The sequence below is a fragment of the Phyllobates terribilis genome, unplaced genomic scaffold (genome assembly GCF_046119375.1).
Source record: "Phyllobates terribilis strain yellow unplaced genomic scaffold, ASM4611937v1 Scaffold_2__4_contigs__length_985480577, whole genome shotgun sequence".
NCBI classification, from domain to species: domain Eukaryota; kingdom Metazoa; phylum Chordata; class Amphibia; order Anura; family Dendrobatidae; genus Phyllobates; species Phyllobates terribilis.
The window spans coordinates 797,789,458-797,814,736 of NW_027362762.1; the positions used below are offsets into that span (position 1 = coordinate 797,789,458).

The window sequence follows — 25,279 nt, forward strand, 5'->3', positions numbered from 1 at the left end:
GGTATCCCTGTGTAAGAGTCTTTAGGAAGGGGAACAGTGTTTTATTTTTTTTATAGACAATAATAATTTGCCCAAGCAGATTACAATAAAGTAGTATCGTGGTGTAAAGTGACATACTAATGGCGGAAATGAAAAGACTTAAATAGTAACATTAAACTTGGTGTAAAGCCAGGACTAGCCCATAAACACAGGATATAACAACTTCCGTTCAAACTTCATCTGTAAAATCTTTATTTCCATTTGAATATCACTTGATCTTATTAATACCAGTGAGAAAATGCTAACTCCGTTATTGAAGAAATAAAAAGATCAAAAGCTGTGTGTAAGATAATATGCAACTTGGAAAATGTATATTTTTTGTTTTTTCACAATATCAAGTAACTTAATTTTTCTATTTTAACAGTCGCTAAAAAAACACAAACATGATGGTATTTTACTGTAAAAATTTCTACAATTATTTTCACTTGGAACATTATGATGATTAATGCAAATTTCTGACATTTAGGTTATACTCAGATGTAGCAGAAATGGTTATTCAGTATGCCTTAAATTCTTCCATTAATTGACTCGCTATCTGTAATTTTTTTTTAAACCATTTATTAACATTGTAGCGTATTGAATATTTAATTACAAAAACTTAATCCACCAGGTTGGATCATGGCCTAATAAAACATCAATACCACAAAGTAAGGCATTGGCCACTGTTCAAAGAGCCGCTTACCTTCGTGTTTCCCTGACGGAGACATTAGTAGAGGAGGATAAATCCCTGGGGATGTACACAGTGATGCTATTTTAGGTTGCATATGACTGACATGTTTATGCTCATTTTCTCAACAATTTTACTAAACTTGTATATACATTGTCTGCAGTAAATATGTTCTAAAAAAACAATATTTACAACCTAGATCAAACACATCCCACAAAACTGGAAACAAGTGATGGAGAAAATGAGTCCAGAGAAGCAGTGAGGTATCACGAAGGGTGAGTACTACCACCCACAAAGGAGAATAAAATAAGCTATACACACCCCTCGCTGCCACTGCTGACACTCCACAAGTTGTCGTCTTAGCACAAAGATACATGGGGCAATGCTACTGCTGAGCCTGGTGATACGCCATCGATGTTAGTTCAGAGACAAATGCTTTAATATGGGTTGCTTCATGAACATAGCCACTGTCCACATGGCCTATTGGGGTATATAAACTTCATAGAGAAGGGTCCCCCCCATTGGATGAAACTGAAAGCCGTAACAATGGAAGCCATGATGCCAGTAATACGATATGTGCTTGTTGACATCACTGGCATGTGATCAATGCATGTAAAGAGGAGCATCTTAGGAGCTTCTTTGCTGAATCACTGGGGCCAGAAGGGGCAACTATAGTGATTTTATTACATCTGCTGCAATTTTTACACTTTTTTTTCCCCCCAAACCCGATTAAGTCATCAGATAAATATCAGAATGAAGCCATGAGGAGCATTTGTGTTATGGCTGCTTGTATCCTGATGAAGACTGCGAAACGCGCGTCAAGGTGATCACGGGTGAAGAGGTGTTGGACGCAGTGTTACCATTCATCAGGTAATAGAATATATTACCCTTTAACTATGGACTAGTGATAGGGGCTGGGATTATAGATCATATGTATTGCACGTGAAACATCATATATTCAGTATAAAAATGCATAGCGATGCAATACCTCATGTACATACTGTATGTGACACATGGTAGAGGACCCGTGCATGTGCCATATAACTCATAGCTCCTCTGGTTTCAGGGGATTTTTTTTTTTTTTTTTTTTTTTTTACCTAAACTGTGCGGGGGTCATATGTCGTTTAAATGATTATATGTAATACATTTTTTAATATTTAATTTTGAAGTATTTGGTATTTTTTATGTAATGACTTCTGCTTATACTGGAATGTAGGATGTGGCAATATAGAATTAAAGGCGGTCTGGCTTACATTGGGGCCCTATCAAGGTTTCCTATCATTTTGACACCAAGAAAAACAAAGAAAGCTGCACCATTCTTCCCATCAAAAGGGATATAATGACCAATGTAACATCCATCGTGGCACCAACCTCAAGCGTGAAAACTGCTTACATGTCAGAAAGGATGGCATAATTACGTACAACAGAAAACACAAGTACAATTTCCAAAAGCACTATGGCCGTGTTCACACTGCTGCTCAGCTGTTCTGATTACTGTTACAGCAGTATTGTAGTGTTTTGTCCTAGTTTTGTCATTAAAACTACCAAAATTACCAATAAATTCTATTTAGTCAATCTATTGGAAAAGGATCTATCACATGGATTTGGGTTCTGATCTGAAAGGAAGCCATGGTGTTACTGTGACGAGGACTAAAAGGGGTTTTCCAGTAAGTAACTTTAGCATTTTTCGTGCCAGGTCACTGATTGGCTGCAGCAGTTGCATTAGTAGACAGGATGCAGAAAAGGAAACAGCGGGGAACACCTCCGTGGCAGCACTGGAGCATCATGGGATTCATCAGTCAAGTAGAATGGAATGGATACTTGCATGTCTCAGATATTAGAAAACCCCTCTCAGTTAGTTATGCACTCCATTTCATTGATAGTACGAGTTTTTTTGCCTTTTTTATGAATGATTCCTTGGTGAAGTTGACATTGCCTTCAAAACCAACAAGACAACATTTTTGTTGTGCGTACCTGCAAACAATTCACAACAAACACGTTTTTGTAAAGCGGCAGCGCTAAGTGATGGGGCTTAGATGCTGCCTCATAATAAATCAGGCAGCATTTGGCACTTGCAGGTATCCTGCAGTTTCCAGGCATGAGGTTAGACATGTCTCGGAGAAGTCTTTCCATGCTTTTAATGTTCAGAATTCCAAGTCTTAAAGATTACAGAAGAGTTTGGCCAGATGCCAGAAAAGTCCCTGGGACATCCATTACTCGCTCACATTACAGGTGACTGACTATACAACAGAGGGAATGGCAAATTCATTCTAGCTAGGATGCGGAGATCTTCCATGGAGTAAGAAAACTCACAATTTGTCAACTACAAAATAAGAAAAAGAAACTGACAAATGAAATGCCACAGGCTACGGTACAAAATAAGACTAGATAGATGCCAGTCTCATCAGTGGGACCCACATATACTATACATCTGTGGCATAGCCAGCTGAGACATCATAGATTTACAATATGGGATCCCTTTTCTGTGCTACTTTCAGTAAGAGGAACATTTTGCTGCTACAGATCCACATTATCATTAGCCAAAATGGCACAAAAATGTTCTGCAATTAGCTAATAGAAATGCTGAGAGACTATGGCTTATTCTGGACACAGTTATGGACTAAATGGTTTAAAGGGAGCCTGTCCAGTCAGATAACACTCTTATCCTTCAGATATGGGGTTAATCAGCATGCTAGTACCGTTATTATGATGCCGGACCGATTTACTGAAAACACTGAACCGGGAGAAAATGAACTTTATTCCTCCGGCTTTCAGTCATGCCCGGTGCAATTACAGTCACCACTGTCCGCACCGAGAGCGGCAGCTGTAAGCACAAGCCGGCACTGACTGACAGCCAACTCAGAAGTGCATCAGTTAAAGACGGCTGTCAGTCAAAGTGCCAGGGCATGTTTAAAGCCACCGCTCAGAGTGTAGTGATCAGTGGCTGAAGCCATGCCTGAATAACTCAAAGCCAGCGGTTCCTGGGAGGAATAAAGTTCATTTTCTCCCAGGTGCTGCAATTTTAGTATAGCGGCTGGGGATCTTCATAATGCTATTAACTTGCAGATTAACCATATCTGACAGGTTCTCTTTAAAAAAAATAAATAAATATTGCAATACTGAATCTGGCACCCCAGGACTAAGACTCAAACTTCTGTTCTGTCCAACAGAGTTTTCAGCAGTCTCATTATCGTCACAGGATTACAATGAAAGTAAACCCTATTCGAAGCAACAGAGTTTGCTATACCTTTTATAACAAATGGGAAAAGGACACAAAAACATTAAAAAATATACATGTACCAACTGAGAGGGACTGCAGCAGCCTGTTTTACCCTCTTTAAGGTGCACTTACATCTGCTTCCTGATGCGCGACATTACATGACCGTCGGCCAGTAACATATGTCTGCCTGTCACTGGTCGTTTAATAGCTTGTTTACACAGGCAGACTGCACTTCAGATGTGCACGGAATGATCAGTGATAAATCATTCTGTACGTGTAGGCTGCCATTGTTCTCAGCAGCTCAGGTCCTGTTTACACCTGTTTATATGTGCTGCTGAGAACAATGAACTTTTAAGCAAACCAAAAAATATAATTTTATCCTAAGAACAAGTGTTCCTTCATCATTGTGTAGTGTACATGCACCATTACTAGAGACCAGACTTCCTGGCCATGAAGTCCCCAGGACAGGATTACAATGACCCGCAAGTCCAGGGCTGGGGAGTCGGGAGTTGATTTTGGTGGCATCGGTACAAAACGGACCGACTCCTAAAATATATAATAAATTGGGTTCTGTGGTATAATGCAGATGTGCTGTAAAGCTTTTCATAAGAATTTAGGAAAGTTATAAAATATCCTAATAAATGTCTATTCTGTTCCTGATCTTGGCTTTTAGTTGAGATGAATCTGTGCTGCACTTTATGTACATGCTCAGTAGTGAGGCCATGCTGAGAAGTTGGATTTGGAGTCGTGGAAATGAAGGAGTCGGAGGTTTGGCTTACAGACTCCACAGTACTGCCGGTAACATCTGTACATACAGTAAATATCACCTATAGCCAATTGTGGATCTTGTATGATCACAGCTTAAAGGCCCCGTCACACTTAGCAACGCTGCAACGATCCCGACAATGATATGACCTGTCAGGGATCGTTGCTGCGTCGCTATGTGGTCGCTGGTGAGCTGTCAAACAGGCAGGCTCACCAACGATCAGGGGAGCAGCGACATCATGGAAAGAATCATTCCACGATGCCCTGCTCCTGGTTACCAGCCTGCTGAAGCAGGAGCAGGCTGGTAACCATGGTAAACATCGGGTTACTAGGGGCACACGCGCACCTAGTAACCCGTTGTTTATAATGGTTACCACTCTGCTACGGTGAGCGGGAGGTTACCGCTCACTTTAGCAGGCTCATAACCATGATAAACAGCGGGTTACTAAGTGCGCGTGTGCCCCTAGTAACCCGATGTTTATCATGGTTACCAGCCTGATCGCTGCTCCCGCTGGTCACACACAGCGATGTGTGCTGACCAGTGGGAGGGCAACGACCAAAAAATGGTCCAGGACACTTTGCAGCGATCAGAAACCTCACAGCAGGGGCCTGATCGCTGCAAAGTGTCACACATAGCGACATCGCTGGTGAGGCCACTGTTGCGTCACCAAAACCGTGACTCAGCAGCGATCTCGCTATGTGAGATGGGCGCTTAACTCCTCTCCTCCCTTCACAATGACCTTTGCCCATATTAGAGCAAGATAACGTTTCTATACAAATAGGGCCTCAGCAAGTGTATGGCTGTAAATCTCATTGAGGCTTCTTAAAAGATGCGGAAGTATTAACCCAATACTAGACTGCCAATGAGTCTATGCACTTCAGTAATGATGGTATTTAATCAGTGATATGTCTATGCTAAATGGCTTTATCTTGCAAAGAGGAAGCAGCGTTAAAACGTTTACCAACTGGCAACATATTTTGCTGGTTGTGGGTCGTTTACGCAGATAGACCATAGTTCAGATGCAGAGTGATCTGTAATAGCTCGTTCTGTTCTCAGCAGTGCAAGTCTTCTTTACACAGGGCGATGTGCTGCCAACAAAGATGGCAGCAAAATGCACACAATACAAAAGACCATTTCACTTGAGGAATCAGAGTTTTGCTCGCTCATCGAGGCATCAGTAGCCTGTTTAGACTACATATTTGCTACCTGTGGGATTTTATGTTGTCTTACTTTACAATGATAGCGATAAGTACATCCAAAGACGTGAACCAGGTGAAATAGTGACACGATATATCATTCCACCAAAGAATCCAAATGTGCAGTAGAGACAAAGGCGTTGCCAGATTACATATTCTAGCACAGCGTGGTACAGTTAAATAAAGACAACAAGTCTATCAAATTCAACCAAGAGGATGGCGATCAGACACCATCAACATACAAATAAGCATTTTGTACAAGATTAGAGGTTACTAAATACGTTTCTTCCAGCCATCAACTGTTTCTGCTAAATACACTACACCACAGTAAAGAAGCCTTGCCACCTCTGGAGGCTGAACACTTTTTCTAGTTTAGATTCATCTCTAATGTAGAACATTATTACATGCAAACTTAAAGGAGTTGTCCAGTAAAAAGAAGTCATCACCTATCCTGATGGGGGTCCAACCACTAACACCTGCACCAATTGTCAGAGTGGGGCACTTTTATCCCCAAATTGAGAATGTAGTGATAATGCGCATGCTTGATCATTACCCCATTCGTTCCCTACGGGGCTTTAGAGTACTTGGCTCGGCTTTTTCTGGAAGTTACATAGAGAATGAATGGAGCTGTGGTCTGGCTTCCCACTTGCCGCTCCATTTTGTATCAGGCATAAAATTTCCCTGTCCTGCCAATTAGTGTGGATCCCAGCGGTGGGACACGCATCGATCCGCAAGTTTTAAAAGGGATTGTACAGTGAAAACAAGTTAAATACATAAGCACAATATTAGTATATCATTCATTTCAGTACTGGTCAGCAGTTCATATCTGCTGCTCTGTTAGCCGGGAATAATGTTTTATTAAAATATGCTAAAGAGTTACTTGGTGCGGTCAGTATTGTGGAACCATTGCACTGAATTTGGCAGACTAAAATGAAGAAGATTTTTTACTTCACTTAAGTCTGGATGCTGTCCTTCTATTCTACTGATGATTCATTTATTCAAGTGAGCTCCTTGGAGATGTGTGGGTACGATGACCTCGTTCCTGGAAGTCCGTATAGAGTGCTGCGGTTAACTTTCTACTTTCAATAAAATTCAACTCTGTCTCTTGTGAAGAACACGAACATAGATAATGGAAACCTATCCAGTCCCGGCTGACTGACCCTAACCTCTACTATAGAGGTATGGATTCAGATTTCATTATTCTAATAAGGTGTTTAATTTAACTTTTTTTTATATATTTTAAAAAACTTTTTTTTCATCATTTTTTTTTTTTTTTAGTCCCAGTGGCGGACTTGAACCTGCAGAAGTCTGACTGCTGATACTAAATAGTGTAAATCTTGATCTCCGTTGAAGCTCCGCATACAGCTGAGCTACAGAGGTATAGCAAGATGATGGTGACAGGGGCCTTCAGCAGGTCCCCAAGGGCCATAATAACCTATCAGCACCCCGTGATTGCGTCACATGGTGTTGAAGGGAGCTGGGAAGCGCAAGCTCATCTCTGGCCGCGTCTGTTCGAGAAGGATGTCGCCAATTTAATATAGCCGGAATCTGCCATGTGTGGAAAGAGCTCTGCTCCTGAGACCTTTCGTACATGTTTGTGATATTGGGTTAAGGCTAAAATGTCTAAACTGAAAAAAATTACATACATTTGTTATTCATTGTGATATTTAAAGAAAACTTACACTGTTCTCATTTTCTTCTTCACACATCGATTCCTCTGCAAACTGCTGTCCATTCTGTAATTCACATAAAAAAATATATTAGTCTCATACATCATTAAATATTTAATGTAAATCATTAAAAATTTCATAATGCACTAAATAATAATACAAGGGAACCTGCCATTGATTCATGCTGCTCAAACCACGGGCAGCATGAATTAGACACGGGCTGTGTTATTGCAGTCATGTATGTTTTACTCTGCGGCTTTCTTTAAAAATCCGGCCGAAGACCGTCAGGGATGGCTAGTGTGAGGCTGGTCCCTGGCGACTTCTCCCCGTCCGTATCTAGACTATGTGTGTACATTGGGAGAGACCGGTCACTTAAAGGGATCGAGGCGGCAAAAAGCAGCCAGGTACTTGCCACAGACTAGTCAACAGCCAGCTTTTTAAAGTATGTTTTCTCTGAGATGCCACTGTGTTTAAGAGTAAAACAAAATCAGAGATTTCTCAAAACCCATCAAAAACGGGCAGCAAAATGACAACTCAGGATACCACCTGTGCGCTGCCCGTTTTCCTCATGGACCTATTCACTTGGAATGAGTGAATAAGCCCCAACTTTAAAGATTGGGCTAAATAAGCTAAGAAGTCCCATACCAGCGAACAGCAACGTCTGTATAATTTTCTAGTAATCGGTTTAAAACTTTTCCGATTTGTTTTCCATACTAGCAACTTCTATTGTCACCACAACATTTTAATCAATTTTTGGCAGAAATGGTGATTGGTTGGGTCTGGGAATTAAGATTCCCACCAGTCGCCAAGATGAATTGCCTTAATCTAGACCGAACCAAATCTTAGATTGTGAATCCAACTTAAAAGGTGCAATACAACTCCACTCACGTCTGTGTCGGGGTGTGAGCAGGGCCAGTGAAATCACATCTACCGATGCACACAACCTGTCACTCAAGCATGTCAGCAAGCAGATATCTGTAGATGTGACGTCACAGCCCCCACTCATTTCCATGGAAGTGAGTGGAGCTGGATTACACCTTTAAAAAGGGTTGTTCTTGTGTCCGGATATTAATGTTATATACTTCTTAGGACGCCCCATGCTGTTTTTTGAGTTTTTAAGGGCATCAAACTAAGGTGTTCACTGGCATCAGCTCAGACTGGCCAACTGATTCTCTTGTACGTAGTGACTCCAGCTATTGTGCAGGTCACTAGAAGGAGCTTCCCTTGACCAGCACCAGGTACTGTAGGAGAGTGTTTTTCGAGGGCATAATAAACGTCAGGTAAAAATAATCTCTTGAAAACGAGAGATAAAAGCCAGTTGCATATATTACTCAACACAACCCACAAATGTGCTCAGACAAAAACTACTATGAAACATTGAGCTAAGTACCAAGCAATCCCTGAGCTCCAAGATGTAATAATGAGTAAAGAAGCTGAACACAAAGTACTATGAAAGGAAGAAAAAATACAGCATACTTTCAAACAATTATGCCAAGAGAAAACCCACAATCAAAATAGAAAACTACTCTAACCTTTAAATGTGCAGTACTGAACAACAAGCTGACTGTCCGAAGTGTTCAGGAGAGGAGTGATGCTGTCAGTCATATTAGGTCAGAGGAACCACCACCACCACTTCTTCCCTTCTTTGCCTGGATCATTTATCACAGAGGCTTAGGTTATAAAAAAAACAACGGGCATTCTCCTTTTGCATTAGCACAAGGATTGCTTGTATCGGCAGAGCTCCGGGTTCATTTAAAGGGATTGTCCGACATTAAAAATTGTTTTTTTGTGGGCATGGATGTTTTCAAAACAACAAATGGAGATATACTCCGCTTCCATCACCGACATAGATGAAGAGAGGACAGCTGCAGAAGTAATGTCTGTGCTGAATGTTAACAGGATCACTGAAGCCTGTGATTGGATGCAGAAATCATGTGACTAGAACAGCAAATCATCAGAGAGGCTTCTGTGATACTTAACACTAGAACTACTGATGGAGTCATTTTGACTCCTTTCGTTTTTTATTTCTCTTCTGTGACTACATTTTTCAGAATTCCGGCTTGAAACTCGGTGACTTTTCCTCAAATATGATGTGAAAAAAGATTTTGTGAGAATAAATAATTTTGGTGAAAAATTTGCACGTTTTTTTCAAAATTTACCAAGAACTACTGAAGGGAGTCATTTTGACTCCCTACTATATTTTGAGGTCCTTTTGTCACTAAATGTTGCTATAAAGTTTTGTGCATAATTTTTTCACTCTGTCTTATTTACCCTGATGTTCATATAGATGTAGTTCAATTTACATGTCAACTTTTCACATTTTCCTTGTGTTTTACCTGCTTGTATTACTGTGTAATGCTGAACAAAATAGCTTGTTTACTCTAGGCTCTTATCTTATGCTAATGAAGGGTGGTGTTTTTCTAAGGTCCTAGCAGGAGACAGTATTCTGGATAGTAACTTTACTTTCAGTTCAGCTGAAGAGACAAAGAGAACAGACGCAGACATACGAGCCTGAAGACTCATACAGGTATGAATTGTTATGAAATAGTTTAGCTGTCTGTCAACTGATTCAGCCCATCTACTTTTGAAGGTGGCAGAACAGTTATTATTTCTTTTAGTTTTCATTTCATTTCTATTTTTCAGCAGGGAACTATATAGAATTATGGAATTTGTGAGGAATATGGAGAGAAGACGTTTGATAAAGCCTCAGGATATTCTGGCTACTTTGCAATCCATACCGGAGGATGAATCGGAATCCGAATTGCAGGAACATGTATTTGATTCTGACAGTGATGAAGATTTCATTCCTCAGAACATATCAAGTGAATCTGAAGACTCAGAAGGAACAAATCCAGAAGGTAAGTAGTTATGTGTATTTATTTGTTCTTCCACACACTGAGTTAGGGCCTGTGCACACTAGCAGAATTCTGGCTGAATAGCCATCTGGATATTCTTGCCGCAATACAGGCCATACCTGCCCGCTCATGCCTGAAGCTCCGCTCCGAACCCCGGGCTGGAGCCGCTGTCCGGGACAGAGCAGCGCTTGCTTACGCGCGAGCACGGCTCCGTCCCAGACAGCGGCTCCAGCCCGGGGTTCGGAGCGGAGCTTCAGGTATGAAACTCCGCTCTGTACCTGAGCGGGCAGGTACGGGCCGGATTGTGGTGAGAATATCCGGTCGGATATTCCGCCGCTAATCCAGCCAGTGTGCACGGACCCTTACAAAACAAAAATTCTAAATATTCATCAACTTTTTTACAGATATTCCAAGCACATCAACTGGGGATCGGGCTCATGCAGTTATGTTGCCTCGTGACCATCCTCCTGGTCGTGGACAGAAAAAATCAGCAAAACGTCCCAGAAATGAAAGAACAACAGATAACGATGGCGGCGAAGGTAATGCAACAACAAACACCAGAGAAGGCGAATCTGAAGGAATACTAGTTTCAGCGGATGGTATTCAATGGAAACCTGTTGAAATTGGAGAACACTTGCCTGGTAGGCGTGACAGCCAAAATATTCTTCGAGAAGCACCTGGCCCTACAGGATACGCCAGAAGAAATATCATTATCGATAGTCCTTTGAGCGCATGGCGTTTATTTTTTGATTCATATATATTGACACATATAAAGAACTGTACGCTTGCAGAAGCATGCAGGAACAATAATTTACAGTTTACTCTATCTGATGAGGAGCTAGATGCATTCATTGCGATATTCTATGCTCGTGGAATATCTGGCACGAACCGTCACTCGATTAGCAGTATTTGGTGTAATGACTGGGGAATACCGTTTTGCAAAGCGACAATGTCTAGGGACCGCTTTGTTGAAATTATGAGGTTTCTCAGATTTGATGAGAAATCTACTCGATCGGAGAGACTGCAAACGGACAAGTTTGCTCTATTTTCTACTGTGTGGGACAGGTTTATTGAAAATTGTATTGCGTGTTACAAACCTGGCCCATACATAATGGTGGATGAGCAACTTTTCCCCAAGCAAAACTAGGTGTCCATTCACGCAGTACATGCCTTCCAAACCAGATAAATATGGCCACAAATATTGGCTAGCTGTTGATAAGAGGAGCAAATATCTGGCAAATGGCTTCCCTTATCTAGGCAAAGATGACACACGCCGTGCTGAGGACCGTTTAGCTGACCATGTGGTAATGAAGTTATTGGACCCGTTTTTGAAAAAAGGTCGCAATGTTACAACCGATAATTATTTTACTTCAGTAAAATTAGCTAAACAGCTAAAAAGCAAAGGAACAACCATCGTGGGAACACTGAACAAGATAAGGCGAGAAGTGCCTAAAGAAATAAAATCCATGAAAGAGGAATTGTACAACACTAGTGTTTAGAAATGAAGACAATTTTACACTTACAGTATATCAAGGAAAGCCCAACAAAAATGTTGTCATTTTGAGTTCCGTCCATCCAGATGTTGTTGTTGCGTCTGATTCCGCTAAAAAAAACTCCAGAAACGGTAAAGTTTTACAATGAAACAAAATATGGAGTAGATGTAGTGGATCAGATGGCACGAAAATATACCACACGAACATGCACAAGGAGATGGCCTGTTCATGCATTTGAAAATGCCTTAGACTTTGCGGGTATAAATGCATGGATAATATTCAAGGAGATTACCCACCAAAAAATGTCACGCAAGGCATTTTTGCAAACGCTTGTGAGAGAGTTGAGTGGTCCTTATGTCACAGATAGGGAAAAGGGTTCCACGTCCCAAGTTTCTACATGCTCAGAAGTGATGGTTCAAACAAAATTTTGCCAGATCAAAGAAAAGTGCAAGAAAAATAGATCTGTCGGAAATTGTAAGACTTGTGGTAAGTCTTTGTGTGGGCAATGTACTGCCATAAATCAAAGGCAATGCCTAAAATGCGAAACATCAAATGTTTAGAAGGTGAATTCTGCGCCATATTTTCATTTTTATGCTCCTCCACCTACATTTTCTCTGCTTTTTGTTCTTCAGTTGTTGTTTATATGTGTGCACTTGAATAAAAAAAAATGTTTGAAAAACGTCTATTATAATTATTGTTATTTTCTGTAGAAAAATAAGAAAAGCAGAAAAAAAACAATCAAAAGCATTACTGTTGGATCTCACAATAATAATACATTACAAAAAATATAATTATTAATAAATAACCACAAATGAAACTCTAAAAATAAACGAAAACAAGCAAGGAGTCAAAATGACTCCTTTCAGTAGTTCTAGGCGGGGTCACGAGTCCAGTAGTCCTAGTGTTAAACAGGATCTATCACCAGATTTCACAATACAAACTACATAAAGTACAAACACATCTCTTAGACAAGATAAGGATGTTGTATTTACTTTGATAATTCACGGCAGGAAAGCTGTATAATCCTTTATAAAAGTTTAACTATCTCCACTGGCTGAGATCTCACACTGATTAGTACAAGCTGCAGCGGAAAAACATTGTGGTGGGTGGTTATTGGACTCAAAGGGTTTGATTCATCACAGCTTTCATAGCAGAATTCTGGCGTAAAAGCTTTGAAAAGTTCCCAAATGTATGCGCAACTATAAGTTGCATCAAAATTTGCTGCTTTTGGAGTTCTCACACCAGTTTGGCCAGCTCTCAGTATGCAGAGAATCAAATTGAAGATGAGCTGCAGCTTTTGCTACGCCACAAACCCTATTCCAGCAGGGGCCGGAGTAGGATTTGTGGCGAAGTGCACATACAGGTGAACGCCTCACGTCTGACTCTCCTGATCTATGAAGAGGCGGAAGCCTCTTCACTCCGTCTCTTCATGAATCAGCAACGTCTGACTCCAGCATGCCTACTCATCAAGACCAACGTGAACAATGCATCGGGCCAAATGGTTTTTCTTAATATCAAGATTATACAGTCATTGCTACACAGATTTTCAATTAAGTACACCAGCTTCATCAGATCCAAGATCAATTTAAGAATGTATACAGTTTGTAATGTTACATTTTGTGACCGATCTGCTGCCTCAGATATATTACAGTGGTTCATGCCGTTTGATATTGTGGTGCATATTTAGCCTCTCTATTTTAAGTTTACACCATTACTTCATTCTAGAAATTTTCAGCAAAATTTTGGCACATGGTGTCAGGTCATAGCCCTCTTTTCACTAAGCCTTTGCTTCCTATCTGGCAAGGAGCAGAAAGTGTCTAAAATACATAATAAATATGGTGTCAGTCATGAGACACTTTGACGCAAGGACAGACAGAACTCTGCAGCATTCAGCAGAAAAACCTCCCCATGTAATTGCCCGCTCTCACACTGTCCACCATCAATGGATGCCTGACACGTAAAACACTAATATACGAGAATAGAAAAGCCAAAAATAAACAAACAATAATTGAAATTTAAAGAGAACCTGTCACCATGAAAATGCAGAGACCATGACAAAGCAGTGTAGACTGATATATAATTTTATGAGAAAAGATTCAGCATAACTTGTGTTTTTATCATTTAATCTTCTGCCCTTTTCGGTCCAGTGGGCAGTCCTATCTGTGACTGACAGCTCTCTCTATGCAAATCTATACAAAGAAAGCTGTCAGTCACTGATAGGACCACCCACTGGACTGAAAATCCCAGAAAAAGCAGGAGGTTTGATAAAAGCATAGGTTATACTGTATAGTTTCTCATAAAATTAAACATCAATCTGCTCTGCTCCCCTCCCCCTCTATATCATGGTGCCTGCAGATAAATCTGCATTTTCATGGTGACAGGTTCCCTTTAATTAAAATAAAAAGCATCAAAATAGACAAAACCACCTAAATGTATCGTCAATGAGAATTGACATTTCCATCCATTACCAAGGCTGTGAAACCTTAGAGCTGAATATGTGATAACCTAACAATAAAACACCCAACATATCCTAAACACAATCCAATCAAGTGAGGAAATTCACCACTGCAAGTAAGCAGCAGCCGACTAATCTACTCACCAGTCTGTCATGTAAATATCCAAGATGAAACAACATTTTTAAGAACCTCCCTTTGAGTGAAGCGTTCACAGAAATTTCCTCAACATATGGGCCAAATACCGCCTCAATTTATCAGCTTAAATACAGCGTAAAAAAACAAAAAGGATGTAAGAGCTGGTAAAATAATGAAGATGCATATTGATATAGTAGAGGGTAAAGGATCATGTGTTTCCATGGTAGCCTTCGGGAAGAAGAAATAGTTGAAAATAGATCTGTTTCCTGGACGTTTACCCATGGCAGCAGGAGGTATGAAATTTACCATAGCGATACATTAGGAGATGGCATGCACTTACAAGGAAACCATCAGATGGTTTATAATGAAAAAACACGAATATAATGAGTCCCTGATGGCACTTTGTGTCACTCCTGGATTTCTCTAGACTTCATTTGTCTTTGCTAGGAGAATCTAATATCTCTACAGCCCTACAGTAACATTTACAATGTATTGGGATCACACATTGCAACATCTGTATTGAAGAGATGAAAGCCCAGTTATTGACCAGTGCAGCACAGCGATACTCTGACCGGGTAAGATGATGGGATCTGAACTTCAGGACTATTCACACTTACTGACCCAATCTGGCATTCATAATGGGGGCTGTACACCTGTCGGGCCATGAAGAGGTGCATGTGTCCTAAATAGGTGAGAGAATAAATCGCTGTCGGATACCTCTGGCTGCTGCTAATCGTCAATGATTTTTCCCTTTTGTGGTCAGCCTTTTTAATATTTTTACCTTTGTATCTTATTGGTTATATTGTTATACTTTTTCCTTCTATTACTTACCCTCATATATCCAAGCTTCAATGTAGACAGTGAAAACGAATGTATTTATTACGGTATACATTTTCTGCGGTGGCCGCTCTACAGGAACAGACAGTCTGGGATATAAACATATACCAGGCTGAGGAGGCCCGACGGACATAATTGTTGGCCTCTTTCGGGTGTGTTTATCTTACGTATCCAGAGATTTTCCCGGCTTATATAATGAAACTATGGCTGTGACTAAGGCCCAGCTTACACATCCCGGTTACACGTTGTGCAAAAAAAAAAAAAAAAAGCATGAAAGTGAAAGCATGGTGGGGATTGCAAATCTGCAGCATACTTTTAATTACGTGGATTTTCATTGCAGTTTTGACCCCATTTAATGCTTCGTAAATGAAGCAGGGAGAATCCGCAAAGAAACCCGCATGTGTTACTTGTGGATCTCGTCGCGTATTTGTAAATAAATCTGCAATGTGTGAATATACCCTTAGTGTGCACTGAACCTTAGATGAGTTGCATCATTTTTTTTTTTTTTAGAAAATATGCCCGGACAGGAAATGATAGAAAATAAAATAGGCAACACTTGTCCCGTGAATTTATGGGTGGTGGCCTAATATTCCCGGTCATGTTACCAGTCTTTACAAATTGTCAGACATTGACACACAGTGTACCTACCTCTAAGTGGTGCTAGAGAGAGAGTTTGTGTTTCTTCTGGGACACAGCTAATTTGCATGTTTTTCTCTTGGATCATTGTTCCTTGGATTTCATTCTAAGCTGGTATCCTTAAAGGGGTATTCTCATCTCCAAGAGCCTATATCAATATGTAGCAGGTGTAATAGTAATAATAATATTAGCAAATACCTCCAATTAGAAATGTAGTATAGTTTTTCTGATTCGCTATGTCTCTTTCCTCATGTGCAGGCAAAGCAGGACCTTAGGTATCCATGGTTACGACCACTAGCAGCTAGCTTGCTCACTTTATTAGTGGTTGTAACCATAGATGCCTAAGGTCCTGCAATGCCTGCACATGAGGAAAGAGACATAGCGAATCAAAAAAACTATGCTACATTTCTAATTGGAGGTATTTGCTAATATTTTTACACCTAGTACATATTGGGATAGGATCTTGGAGATGGGAATACCCCTTTAAAGGGAACCTGAATCAGATTTATTCTGTCCGAGCCACAGAAAACATGAATCAGACACTGCAACGTTTTAGAGTAAAGATAATCAGAAAAGCTGGCTGGAGGGAATGTCTCAGCTGACTAGTCAGATTCAGTCTCCATCCAGCTTCTCTTCTCCCCTCTCCCCATGATTGACAGGTCTCTCCCTATGTACAGTACACACATACATAATCAACTGGAGAGAGGTTTTTTTTATTTATTTTGTGGTATTTGACCTTTTTTGCTGCCAAATTCTTCAAAAATGGCTCACATCTTTCATGAATTTAGTGCAAAATCAAAAATGCTTCGTCTATAACCTTTTTTGTGATTTTTAGCTCAAAGAATTACATGTTCGGCAAATGGTGCAAAATTTAAGCAAAAATCTCAGAAGTACATAAATTCCCTACAGGAAGGGGGAGGGGGGTAGCATGAATCTGATTCCCTTTACAGAGAGACAGTTCTCCCCTGAAAGCTGCATATACTTTAATGTATTCTTTGGTATAGTGCTCAGCTTGTAATTGTGTGACTACCAAAAGAGATCGTGACTTTATGCTAAAGATTATTCAATGCAGACTAATGTCTTATTCATTGGGAATTACCAGATGTTCATGCTGAATTGGCAAAATGCTGAGAAAGAAGGGAATTCTGAGAATGAAAAATTGAGCAGCGAGATCAAAAGCAAAAAAGGAAAAGAATGTGAGAAGTGGGGAAATGACTGACTACAGGAAACTCTCAGACGGCTTCGTCCTTGTAACGTTACGTAGTGGAGAAGGTTAAATAAAAATGTTTTTCCCTGGCAAAATAGGACACAACTGGATACTACCACCATCTCCCTCATAGCACTGGGCAAGCACACTAACATTCACACCGGTGTTTGTGTCACCACAATTTTACTCTTGATATTTAGTGTCAAATCTTATAAGATGTACACAAAGACGATAGAGCGACAGGACGAATTCCTACAAACTTCGGGAATTGTGCCACCCTGCCCTAGTATCATTGTCACCACTGCTAGGTGGAAATGCCCAGCAGAAATGAGGTATGGCACCTAGATTCCTGCACCTACAGCTCCATTCACTGCAAAACTGGACAAACAATGGGCCCTTTATCTGAGGAGCGGATCCCTAAACTCAGTGTAATTTTCTACATTCCTAACAAACCTTTGGAGTCTGTGGATTTTGACTTTCCCAGGAGTCCACTTGCGTATTACATCCTTCTTCTGGCTCATCCGCACAAATACATGTTGACTTCAGCTGCTGCTCACAATTTCACATGGACGTTCACACATTGAAGCATTCTCTTCATATAAGCTGGTGTCAGTGCGGCTATGAACATTACTCAAGATGCCATGTCATAAATAAGTGTCATCTGTCCTAATGGATATCTCCGCAGGAACAAAGAAAGGACGATGCCATGCATGGCAGGCTGAGAAATCCATTTATGACAAGTCAGAATCTGTCAGGAAATTCCCTGGAGATGGGGTCGCTTATGAACGCTGACAGCTGTTTATAGTCCATTAGAATTAATAGGAACCATCGAGGGCCATTTTTTTTGGACTAAAATGTAAAACTACTTGTCGTAACCTGCGCTCATTTATCACAGGAATCCGAAGGACATCCAATATGTAATAACTGCTCTCTTAGGGCGCAGCCATAAAAGTGCAGGAGGCGAGAAGTACACCAGAAACGCCATAAACTGTACACATTGTAAATCCGTGTTCATGACACATAGTGCTCCATGAAAATCCATACACATTGTATGCTCCGCAAAGTGTCGTAACCTGGCAAGGACAGCAGAAATGCTGCACCTTAAAGGGGTCGTCCCTTAAACAGCGTACATCACCGTTCAAGCAATCTCAAGAACGGGAGAGAATGGAGAAGTAGTGAGCAGGAGCGACCACATAGGAATTACAGATACTTAATGACCTATGATCGCACATGTTCACTAATGCTTTATTCACACAGGGGACTGCGAGACCCTCACTCTTGGGATCACTATCAGCAGCTTAGCCCCCAACACATATGGTTGGTGATCATGGATAAATGTTTATGGGACAACCCCTGTAAAAACTAAATGTAATATACGTAATTGGTCTCTTCCCCCCTATTAAAAATGGACATCCCTGTTAATGGAGCCAGTCATCAGATCTCATCCTTCTAAATGACTGACAGTGGGTTTGTTCACCTAAGGCAATGTTCACACTTTCAGTATTTGGTCAGTTTTTAACCTCAGTATTTGTAAGCCAAAACCAGGAGTGGGTGATAAATCCAGAAGTGGTGACGTGTTTCAATTATACATTTCCTCTGATTGCTCCACTCCTGGTTTTGTCTTACAAATACTGAACGTGTGAAAGTAGCCTAAGACACTTTTAAACATTTGTTCATTATAATGCATGTCCACATTGGACCTGTATCTTGTTTGTGCTTATCAACTTTTGGATGCTGTGTGTGATAAAGCCATGAGGCTCTATAATACATAGCGGTGGGGAGCTGTTCTTGCCGTGTAGTCAAGGAACAAGCAGCAAAAATCGCACCGTGTTTTACTGTCAACTGCCATATTAAACTTGCAACAATTCATGGTGGAGTTCTTGCATGCAAAAACTGTGGCCCAGGCACAACATCTGAATAAAGCCTTTATTAAAGTTTTTAAAACCAGAAAGGAATTAAAAAAAAGAAAAAGTCTTGTTGCAACACACTGGAAGGAACCTGATCCCCCATCCTTACCAGAATGGATCAATGGAGTCAAATACTACAGTGGTGGTGTAAAAAAACGTTTGCCCTTTTCCTGATTACTTATTCTTTTGCATGTTTGTCACGCTTAAATGTTTGAGATCACAAAACAAATTTAAATATTAGACAAACATAACACAAGTAAACACAAAATGCAGTTTTTAAATGAAGGTCTTTATTATTAAGGGAAAAAGAAATCAAACCTACAGGGGAAAAAGTAATTGCCCCCCCTTAAAACATAAATGAACTGTGGTTTATCACATCTTTGAGAAGCGAGTTCAATTCCCCTAGCCACACACAGGCCTGATTACTGCCACACCTGTTCTCAATCAAGAAATCACTTAAATAGGACCTGCCTGACAAAGAAGTAGACCAAAAGATTCTCAAAAGCAAGACATCATGCAACGATCAAAAGAAATTCAGGAACAAATGAGAAACAAAGTAATTGAGATTAATCAGTCTGAAAAATGTTATAAAGCCATTTCTAAAGTTTTGGGACTCCAGCGAATCACAGTGAGAGCCATTATCCACAAATGTCAAAAACACGCAACAGTGGTGAACCTTCCCAGAAGTAGCCAAGCGACCAAAATTACCTCAAGCTTAGCGACGACTCGTCCAAGAGGTCACAAAAGACCCCACAGCAACACACAAAGAACTGCAGGCCTCACTTGCCTCAATTAATGTCAGTGTTCATGACTCCACCATAAGAAAGAGACTGGGCAAAAATGGCATGATTGGCAGAGACCCAAGACAAAAACCACTGCTGAGCAAAAAGAACATAAAGGCTCGTCTTAGTTTTGCCAGGAAACATCTTGATGATCGCAAAGACTTTTGGGAGAATACTCTGTGGACTGATGAGATGAAAAAAGTTTAACTTTTTGGAAGGTGTATGTCCCATTACATCTGGCGTACAAGTAACACAGCATTTCAGAAAAGGAACATCATACTAACAGTAAAATATGGTGGTGGTAGTGTGGTCTGTGGCTGTTTTGCTGCTTCAGGACCTGGAAGACTTGCTGTGGTAAATGGAACCATGAATTCTGCTATCAAAAAGTCCTGAAGGAGAATGTCCGGCCATCTGTTTCTGACCTCAAGCTGAAGAGCACTTGGCTTTTGCAGCAGGACAATGATCCAAAACACACCAGCAAGTCCACCTCTGAATGGCTTAAGAAAAAACAAAATTAAGACTTTGGAGTGGCCTAGTCAAAGTCCTGACCATAATCCGATTGAGATGCTATGGCATGACCTTAAAAAGGTTCTTGCTCGGAAACCCTCCAATGAGGTGGAATTACAACAATTTGGCAAAGATGAGGGGGCCAAAATTCCTCCAGAGCGTTGTAAAAGACTCACTGCCAGTTATCGCAAACGCTTGACTGCAGCTTTTGCTGCCAAGGGTGGCCCAACCAGTTATTAGGTTTAGGGGCAACCACTTTTTCACACAAGGCCCTGTAGGTTTGGATTTCTTTTTCCCTTAATAAAGATCTTTATTTAAAAACTGCATTTTGTGCTTGTGTTATCTTTGTCGAATATTTAAATATGTTTTGTGATCTGAAACATTTAAGTGTGACAAACATGCAAAAGAATAAGAAATCAGGAAGGGGGCAAACTTTTTCAAACCACTGTATATACTCAATTGAAAAAAATCTATTTGACTTACTCCAAGAAGGATAAGCACCTTGAACACTGGAACATGAGGTATCAATATCAAAATAGGATAGTAATCTAAAGTATAGAGCTTACACCAAATTCCGTTCATTCCCTGCGCCAAAGAAAATGTTTGTACCGTACATAAACATCTGTTATAAGACCCACCCAGCTGTGAATATTTGCTAGTTTTTAACAGGACTTCCTCCTCACCCATCCCCCTCCTCCACCCTCCTCCATGTTACTCCCGTAGTACTCCAAGTTATATTTACTCCATATATAAAATGAATGTTGATACTTTTTCATGTGATGGTATTTAAATGTTAATATCTATGTTCTTGTTCTATCTTGCAACATTCATAAAGAATTGATACCCCCCCCCCAAAAAAAATGTAGAGTGGCAAAATCTTCACTGTATATTTCTCCTCCTAATATGATGTACTCCTGGCATTGGGTTGAAAATCTGGATCAAAAAAAGCCATTAGAACATACTCTAGATGCCGTGCACTTTTTTCGGGAGTGTACGCCCACATGGGGTGGACACTCAGACGTACGCTGCTGCATCTGAGTGTCTGCCTCCTGTGGGTGTACACTTCCGAAAAAAGTGCATGGCAGAGCTCACGTTTGCTCTGCCGTCACCACTGTGGTCTATGGCCCCCGTCACAGCATACGTCCAGACCATATTGGGAATTTTAGGACATATGCCCCAACGAGGACACAGATCAAAATGTGGAAGCACCCTTAGGGACTTATATCTGATATATATCAAATATTACTTAACCTTTGTCTGGATGACCACCCAAAACACCCAAATATGAGTAAATTGGAAGTTTTCTAGGGGAAATCCCTCTCACGGGTTATCGAGAAGAGCAGCAAAGACTTCCATAATAATAATAATATAATTATAATAATCTTTATTTTTATATAGCGCTAACATATTCCGCAGCGCTTTACATACATTACCGTAGCTGTCCCCATCGGGGCTCACAATCTAGATTCCCTATCAGTATGTCTTTGGAGTGTGGGAGGAAACTGCAGACTCCGGAGGAAACCCACGCAAACACGGGGAGAACATACAAACTCCTTGCAGATGTTGTCCTTGGTGGGATTTGAACCCAGGACCCCAGCGCTGCAAGGCTGCAGTGCTAACCACCGAGCAACCGTGCCGCCATATGCTTCACCTATAGAGAAAATCAATTTACACTACTTATGTTCTGGTATCATACCCCCTTCCCTATGGCAAACTGAATTCTAATATTCCCAATTGCTGTTGGAGGTGTGGAAAGAATGAGGGTGATCTACCTCATTTATTTTGGTCATGTACAGGTTATTCAAGGTTTCTGGGAGATTGTTAAGACTCTTATTTTTAAAGGGGTGGTCTAAAAGGCAAAATATTTTTCTCTACACGGTAGGGATTTTTGAGAGCAAGTATATTGAAAAATAGCTTATATTATGGGACTAAATAGATAGGGAAAAATGATTTGCCTTTGGACCACCCCTTTAAGATCATGGGTGTCTGATACCCTTAGATCCTGAATTTTACCTGCTCCGTATTTCACAGTTTCAGATAAAAGCTGTTGGGATTTACGACTTATTACATATGACCACTGCTACTAGATGTCTAAGGCTGTGTGTCCACTATGCATTTTTTAAGCGTTTCCACAGCAGCAATTCCGCTGCAGAAACGCTTGGAAAACACTTGGTAGAAGGTCTGCCATGTTCCCCAATGATAATCCGCATGTGCTGTGCACATGCTGCGGAAATTTCCACTGCGGATTATCATTGCAGAAAAATCCGCAGCACTACCAATTATTTTGTGGAATTGCGGCGTTTTCGCCGCCATTGACTTTCATTGGACCGCATGGCATCCGCATCACTACATGTGCACATGCGGATATCATGGGATTCAATGTGCGGATGGTACCCGGGTTTGGAGAAGAGGAGACTCTCCTCCAGACCCGGGTACCATAGTACCTGTAAAAGAAAAAAGAAAATAAAAAAATATACATTATACTCACCTTCTGATGGCCCCCTGTGTCCTTATCCGATCCGTCCTGGCTTGCCAGCAGCTTGCGATGTTCTAAAATGATGTCATTTAGTCATGTGACCCGTCACATGACTAAATGACGTCATGGCAGGTCCTTTTAGACCACCGCGAGCTGCCAGCAAGCCAGGACGGATCGGATAAGGACACTAGGGGCCATCAGAAGGTAAGTATAATATTTATTTTTTACCATTCTTTTACGGTCACACTATATAAATCCATGCCGTTTGCATGGATTTATATAGTTTGACCAAGTTGTCAAGCACTTTCCAAGTGATGCTCAAATCGCTTGGAAAGCGCTTGACAACCCGCATGCGGAAATGCATGCAAAAACGCTTCACTTCCACTTGTCCCTGGCAGGAAAAAAGCATGTACAATCCGCATGCGTTTTTTTCTGCCAGGGAGATGCAGAAACGCTCAGGAAAAATCCGAAGCATTTCTGCATCATGGGCACATAGCCTAATATAAGTAAATGGAGGCTGGTACAACCCCCATCAAATACAATATGCACGAAGCAGCGAACACCTTACAGCCTTATTAACCCCTTTAAAGCCCATGACGTATTAATACGCGTCAGTGCCCTGGGCTTTAAGAGCCTGACCCGTATTAATACGTCATGGTGATCGCGCGCGCGCGCACACAGGCTGTGCGGGCGCGATCGCCACCGGGTGTCAGCTGATTGCCACAGCTGACACCGGGTACTATGTGCAGGGAGCGGTCCCGCACTGCTCCCGGCACATTAACCCCCGCAATGCTGCAACCGAAGTCGATCGCAGCATTGCGTGGCTAAGGGGAGGTGATCGCAATACTCACCTCCTCTTCTGGCCTCCAGCGCTGTCTGCCGCTGCTTCCCGGATGTTGCCATGACGACCCGATGTCGTCATGACAACATCCGGGTCACCAGACAGCAAGAAGATTTTTTGGTCATGCGCAGTGCATGACCAAACTATCTTTCCACTGTACAGCGCTTTTTTTCTATAAAATAGCTTTTATTGTGTAAAAGCGCCAAAACATAGAAAAACTATATAAATGTGGTACCGCTGTAAACATACTGACCCGAAGAATAAAGCTACCTTATCAATTTTACCACACGCAGAGCAGAATAAAAAAATGTAAAAAACCACAATTCCTGAATTGGTGGTTTTTGTTTATTCTGCCTCCCAAAAATCGGAATAGAAAGTGATCAAAAAATGTCACGTGCCTGAAAATGGCACCAATAAAAACGTCAACTCATCCCGCAAAAAACAAGCCGTCACATGACTGTTGGCCAAAATATGGAAAAATTATAGCTCTCAAAATATGGCGATGCAAAAACTAGATTTTACAAAAAAAAAATGCGTCTTTTAGTGTGTGACAGCTGTCAATCATAAAAACCCGATATGCGATATGATTCTGGTATCGCTGTAATCGCACCGAACCGAAGAATAAAGTCGTCTAATCACTTATACCGCACTAGGAACGGCGTAAAAAATAAAAGCTAGGGCTGGGTTTTTTTTTTTTCAAAAGTAAAAAAAAAATAAAAATAGATGACGATAAGGCAACTAGTGTTGAGCGCAAGTGCTCGTTATTTGAGTTTGCAACGGGTGCTTGGGTATGCATTGAGTATCGTGGGTGCTCGAATGACATGCTTCGCGGCCAAAAAAAAAACCTCGCGGGGATTGCATGCCATGCACGAGCGATCCCCGCATGGTTTTAGTTTGGGTGTCTAATAACCGTGAAACATGCGGGCGGGGACTCGAGCATGTCACTCGAGCACCCTTGATACATGGTGCATACCTGAGTACCCGATGCAAACTCAAGTAGCGAGCACTTGCGCTCAAGACTAATGACAACTTATTCAATATGATGACCTAATGTTATCAAATTCTGTGTCATACCTCTGGGTTCAAAATGTTCACTATACCCCTTGATAAAATCCTTGAGGGGTCTAGTTTCCAAAATGGTGTCACTTGTGGGGGGGTTCCACTGTTTAGGCACATCAGGGGCTCTCCAAACACAACATGGCGTCCGCTAATTATTCAAGCAAATTTTACATTCAAAAAGTCAAATGGCGCTCCATCCCTTCCGAACCCTGCCGTGTGCCCAAACAGTGGTTTTCCCCCACATATGGGGTATCTGCGTGCCCAGGGGAAATTGCACAACAAATTTTGGGGTCCATTTTTTCTGTTACCCCTGCGAAAATAGAAAAAATTGGGTCTAAAGTAACATTTTTGTGAAAAAAGTTAAATATTTTTCTTCCACATTGCAAAAATTCCTGTGAAGCACCTGAAGGGTTAATAAAGTTCTTGAATGTGGTTTTGAGCACCTTGAGGGGTGCAGTTTTTAGAATGGTGTCACTTTTGGGTATTTTCTGTCATAAAGACCTCTCAAAGTGACTTCAAATGTGATGTGG

At 41.0% G+C, this 25,279-nt stretch overlaps 2 protein-coding genes across 2 annotated transcripts in view; one reads left to right on the forward strand and one right to left on the reverse strand.

Annotated features, from left to right (window-relative positions):
• Positions 1 to 25,279, reverse strand: part of RPS6KA3 (ribosomal protein S6 kinase A3) — a 112,286-nt gene that overhangs the window by 76,275 nt on the left and 10,732 nt on the right. Inside the window, exon 2 of the mRNA XM_073667495.1 lies at positions 7,571 to 7,624. Coding sequence (XP_073523596.1) covers positions 7,571 to 7,624 — 54 coding nt within the window. The remainder of the gene's footprint in view (positions 1 to 7,570; positions 7,625 to 25,279) is intronic.
• Positions 10,025 to 12,444, forward strand: LOC141252984 (uncharacterized). Its single transcript, XM_073670737.1, has 3 exons — positions 10,025 to 10,085; positions 10,202 to 10,416; positions 10,818 to 12,444. The coding sequence occupies exons 2-3, from the start codon at positions 10,221 to 10,223 to the stop codon at positions 11,558 to 11,560; spliced, it is 939 nt and encodes a 312-aa protein (XP_073526838.1). The 5' UTR covers positions 10,025 to 10,085; positions 10,202 to 10,220; the 3' UTR covers positions 11,561 to 12,444.

Coding starts and splice junctions, on each gene's coding strand:
- LOC141252984 (XM_073670737.1), top strand. CDS start 10,221: ATGGAATTTGTGAGGAATATGGAGAGAAGACGTTTGATAAAGCCTCAG. Junction 10,417..10,817: donor AGAAGGAACAAATCCAGAAG/GTAAGTAGTTAT, acceptor ACTTTTTTACAG/ATATTCCAAGCACATCAACT.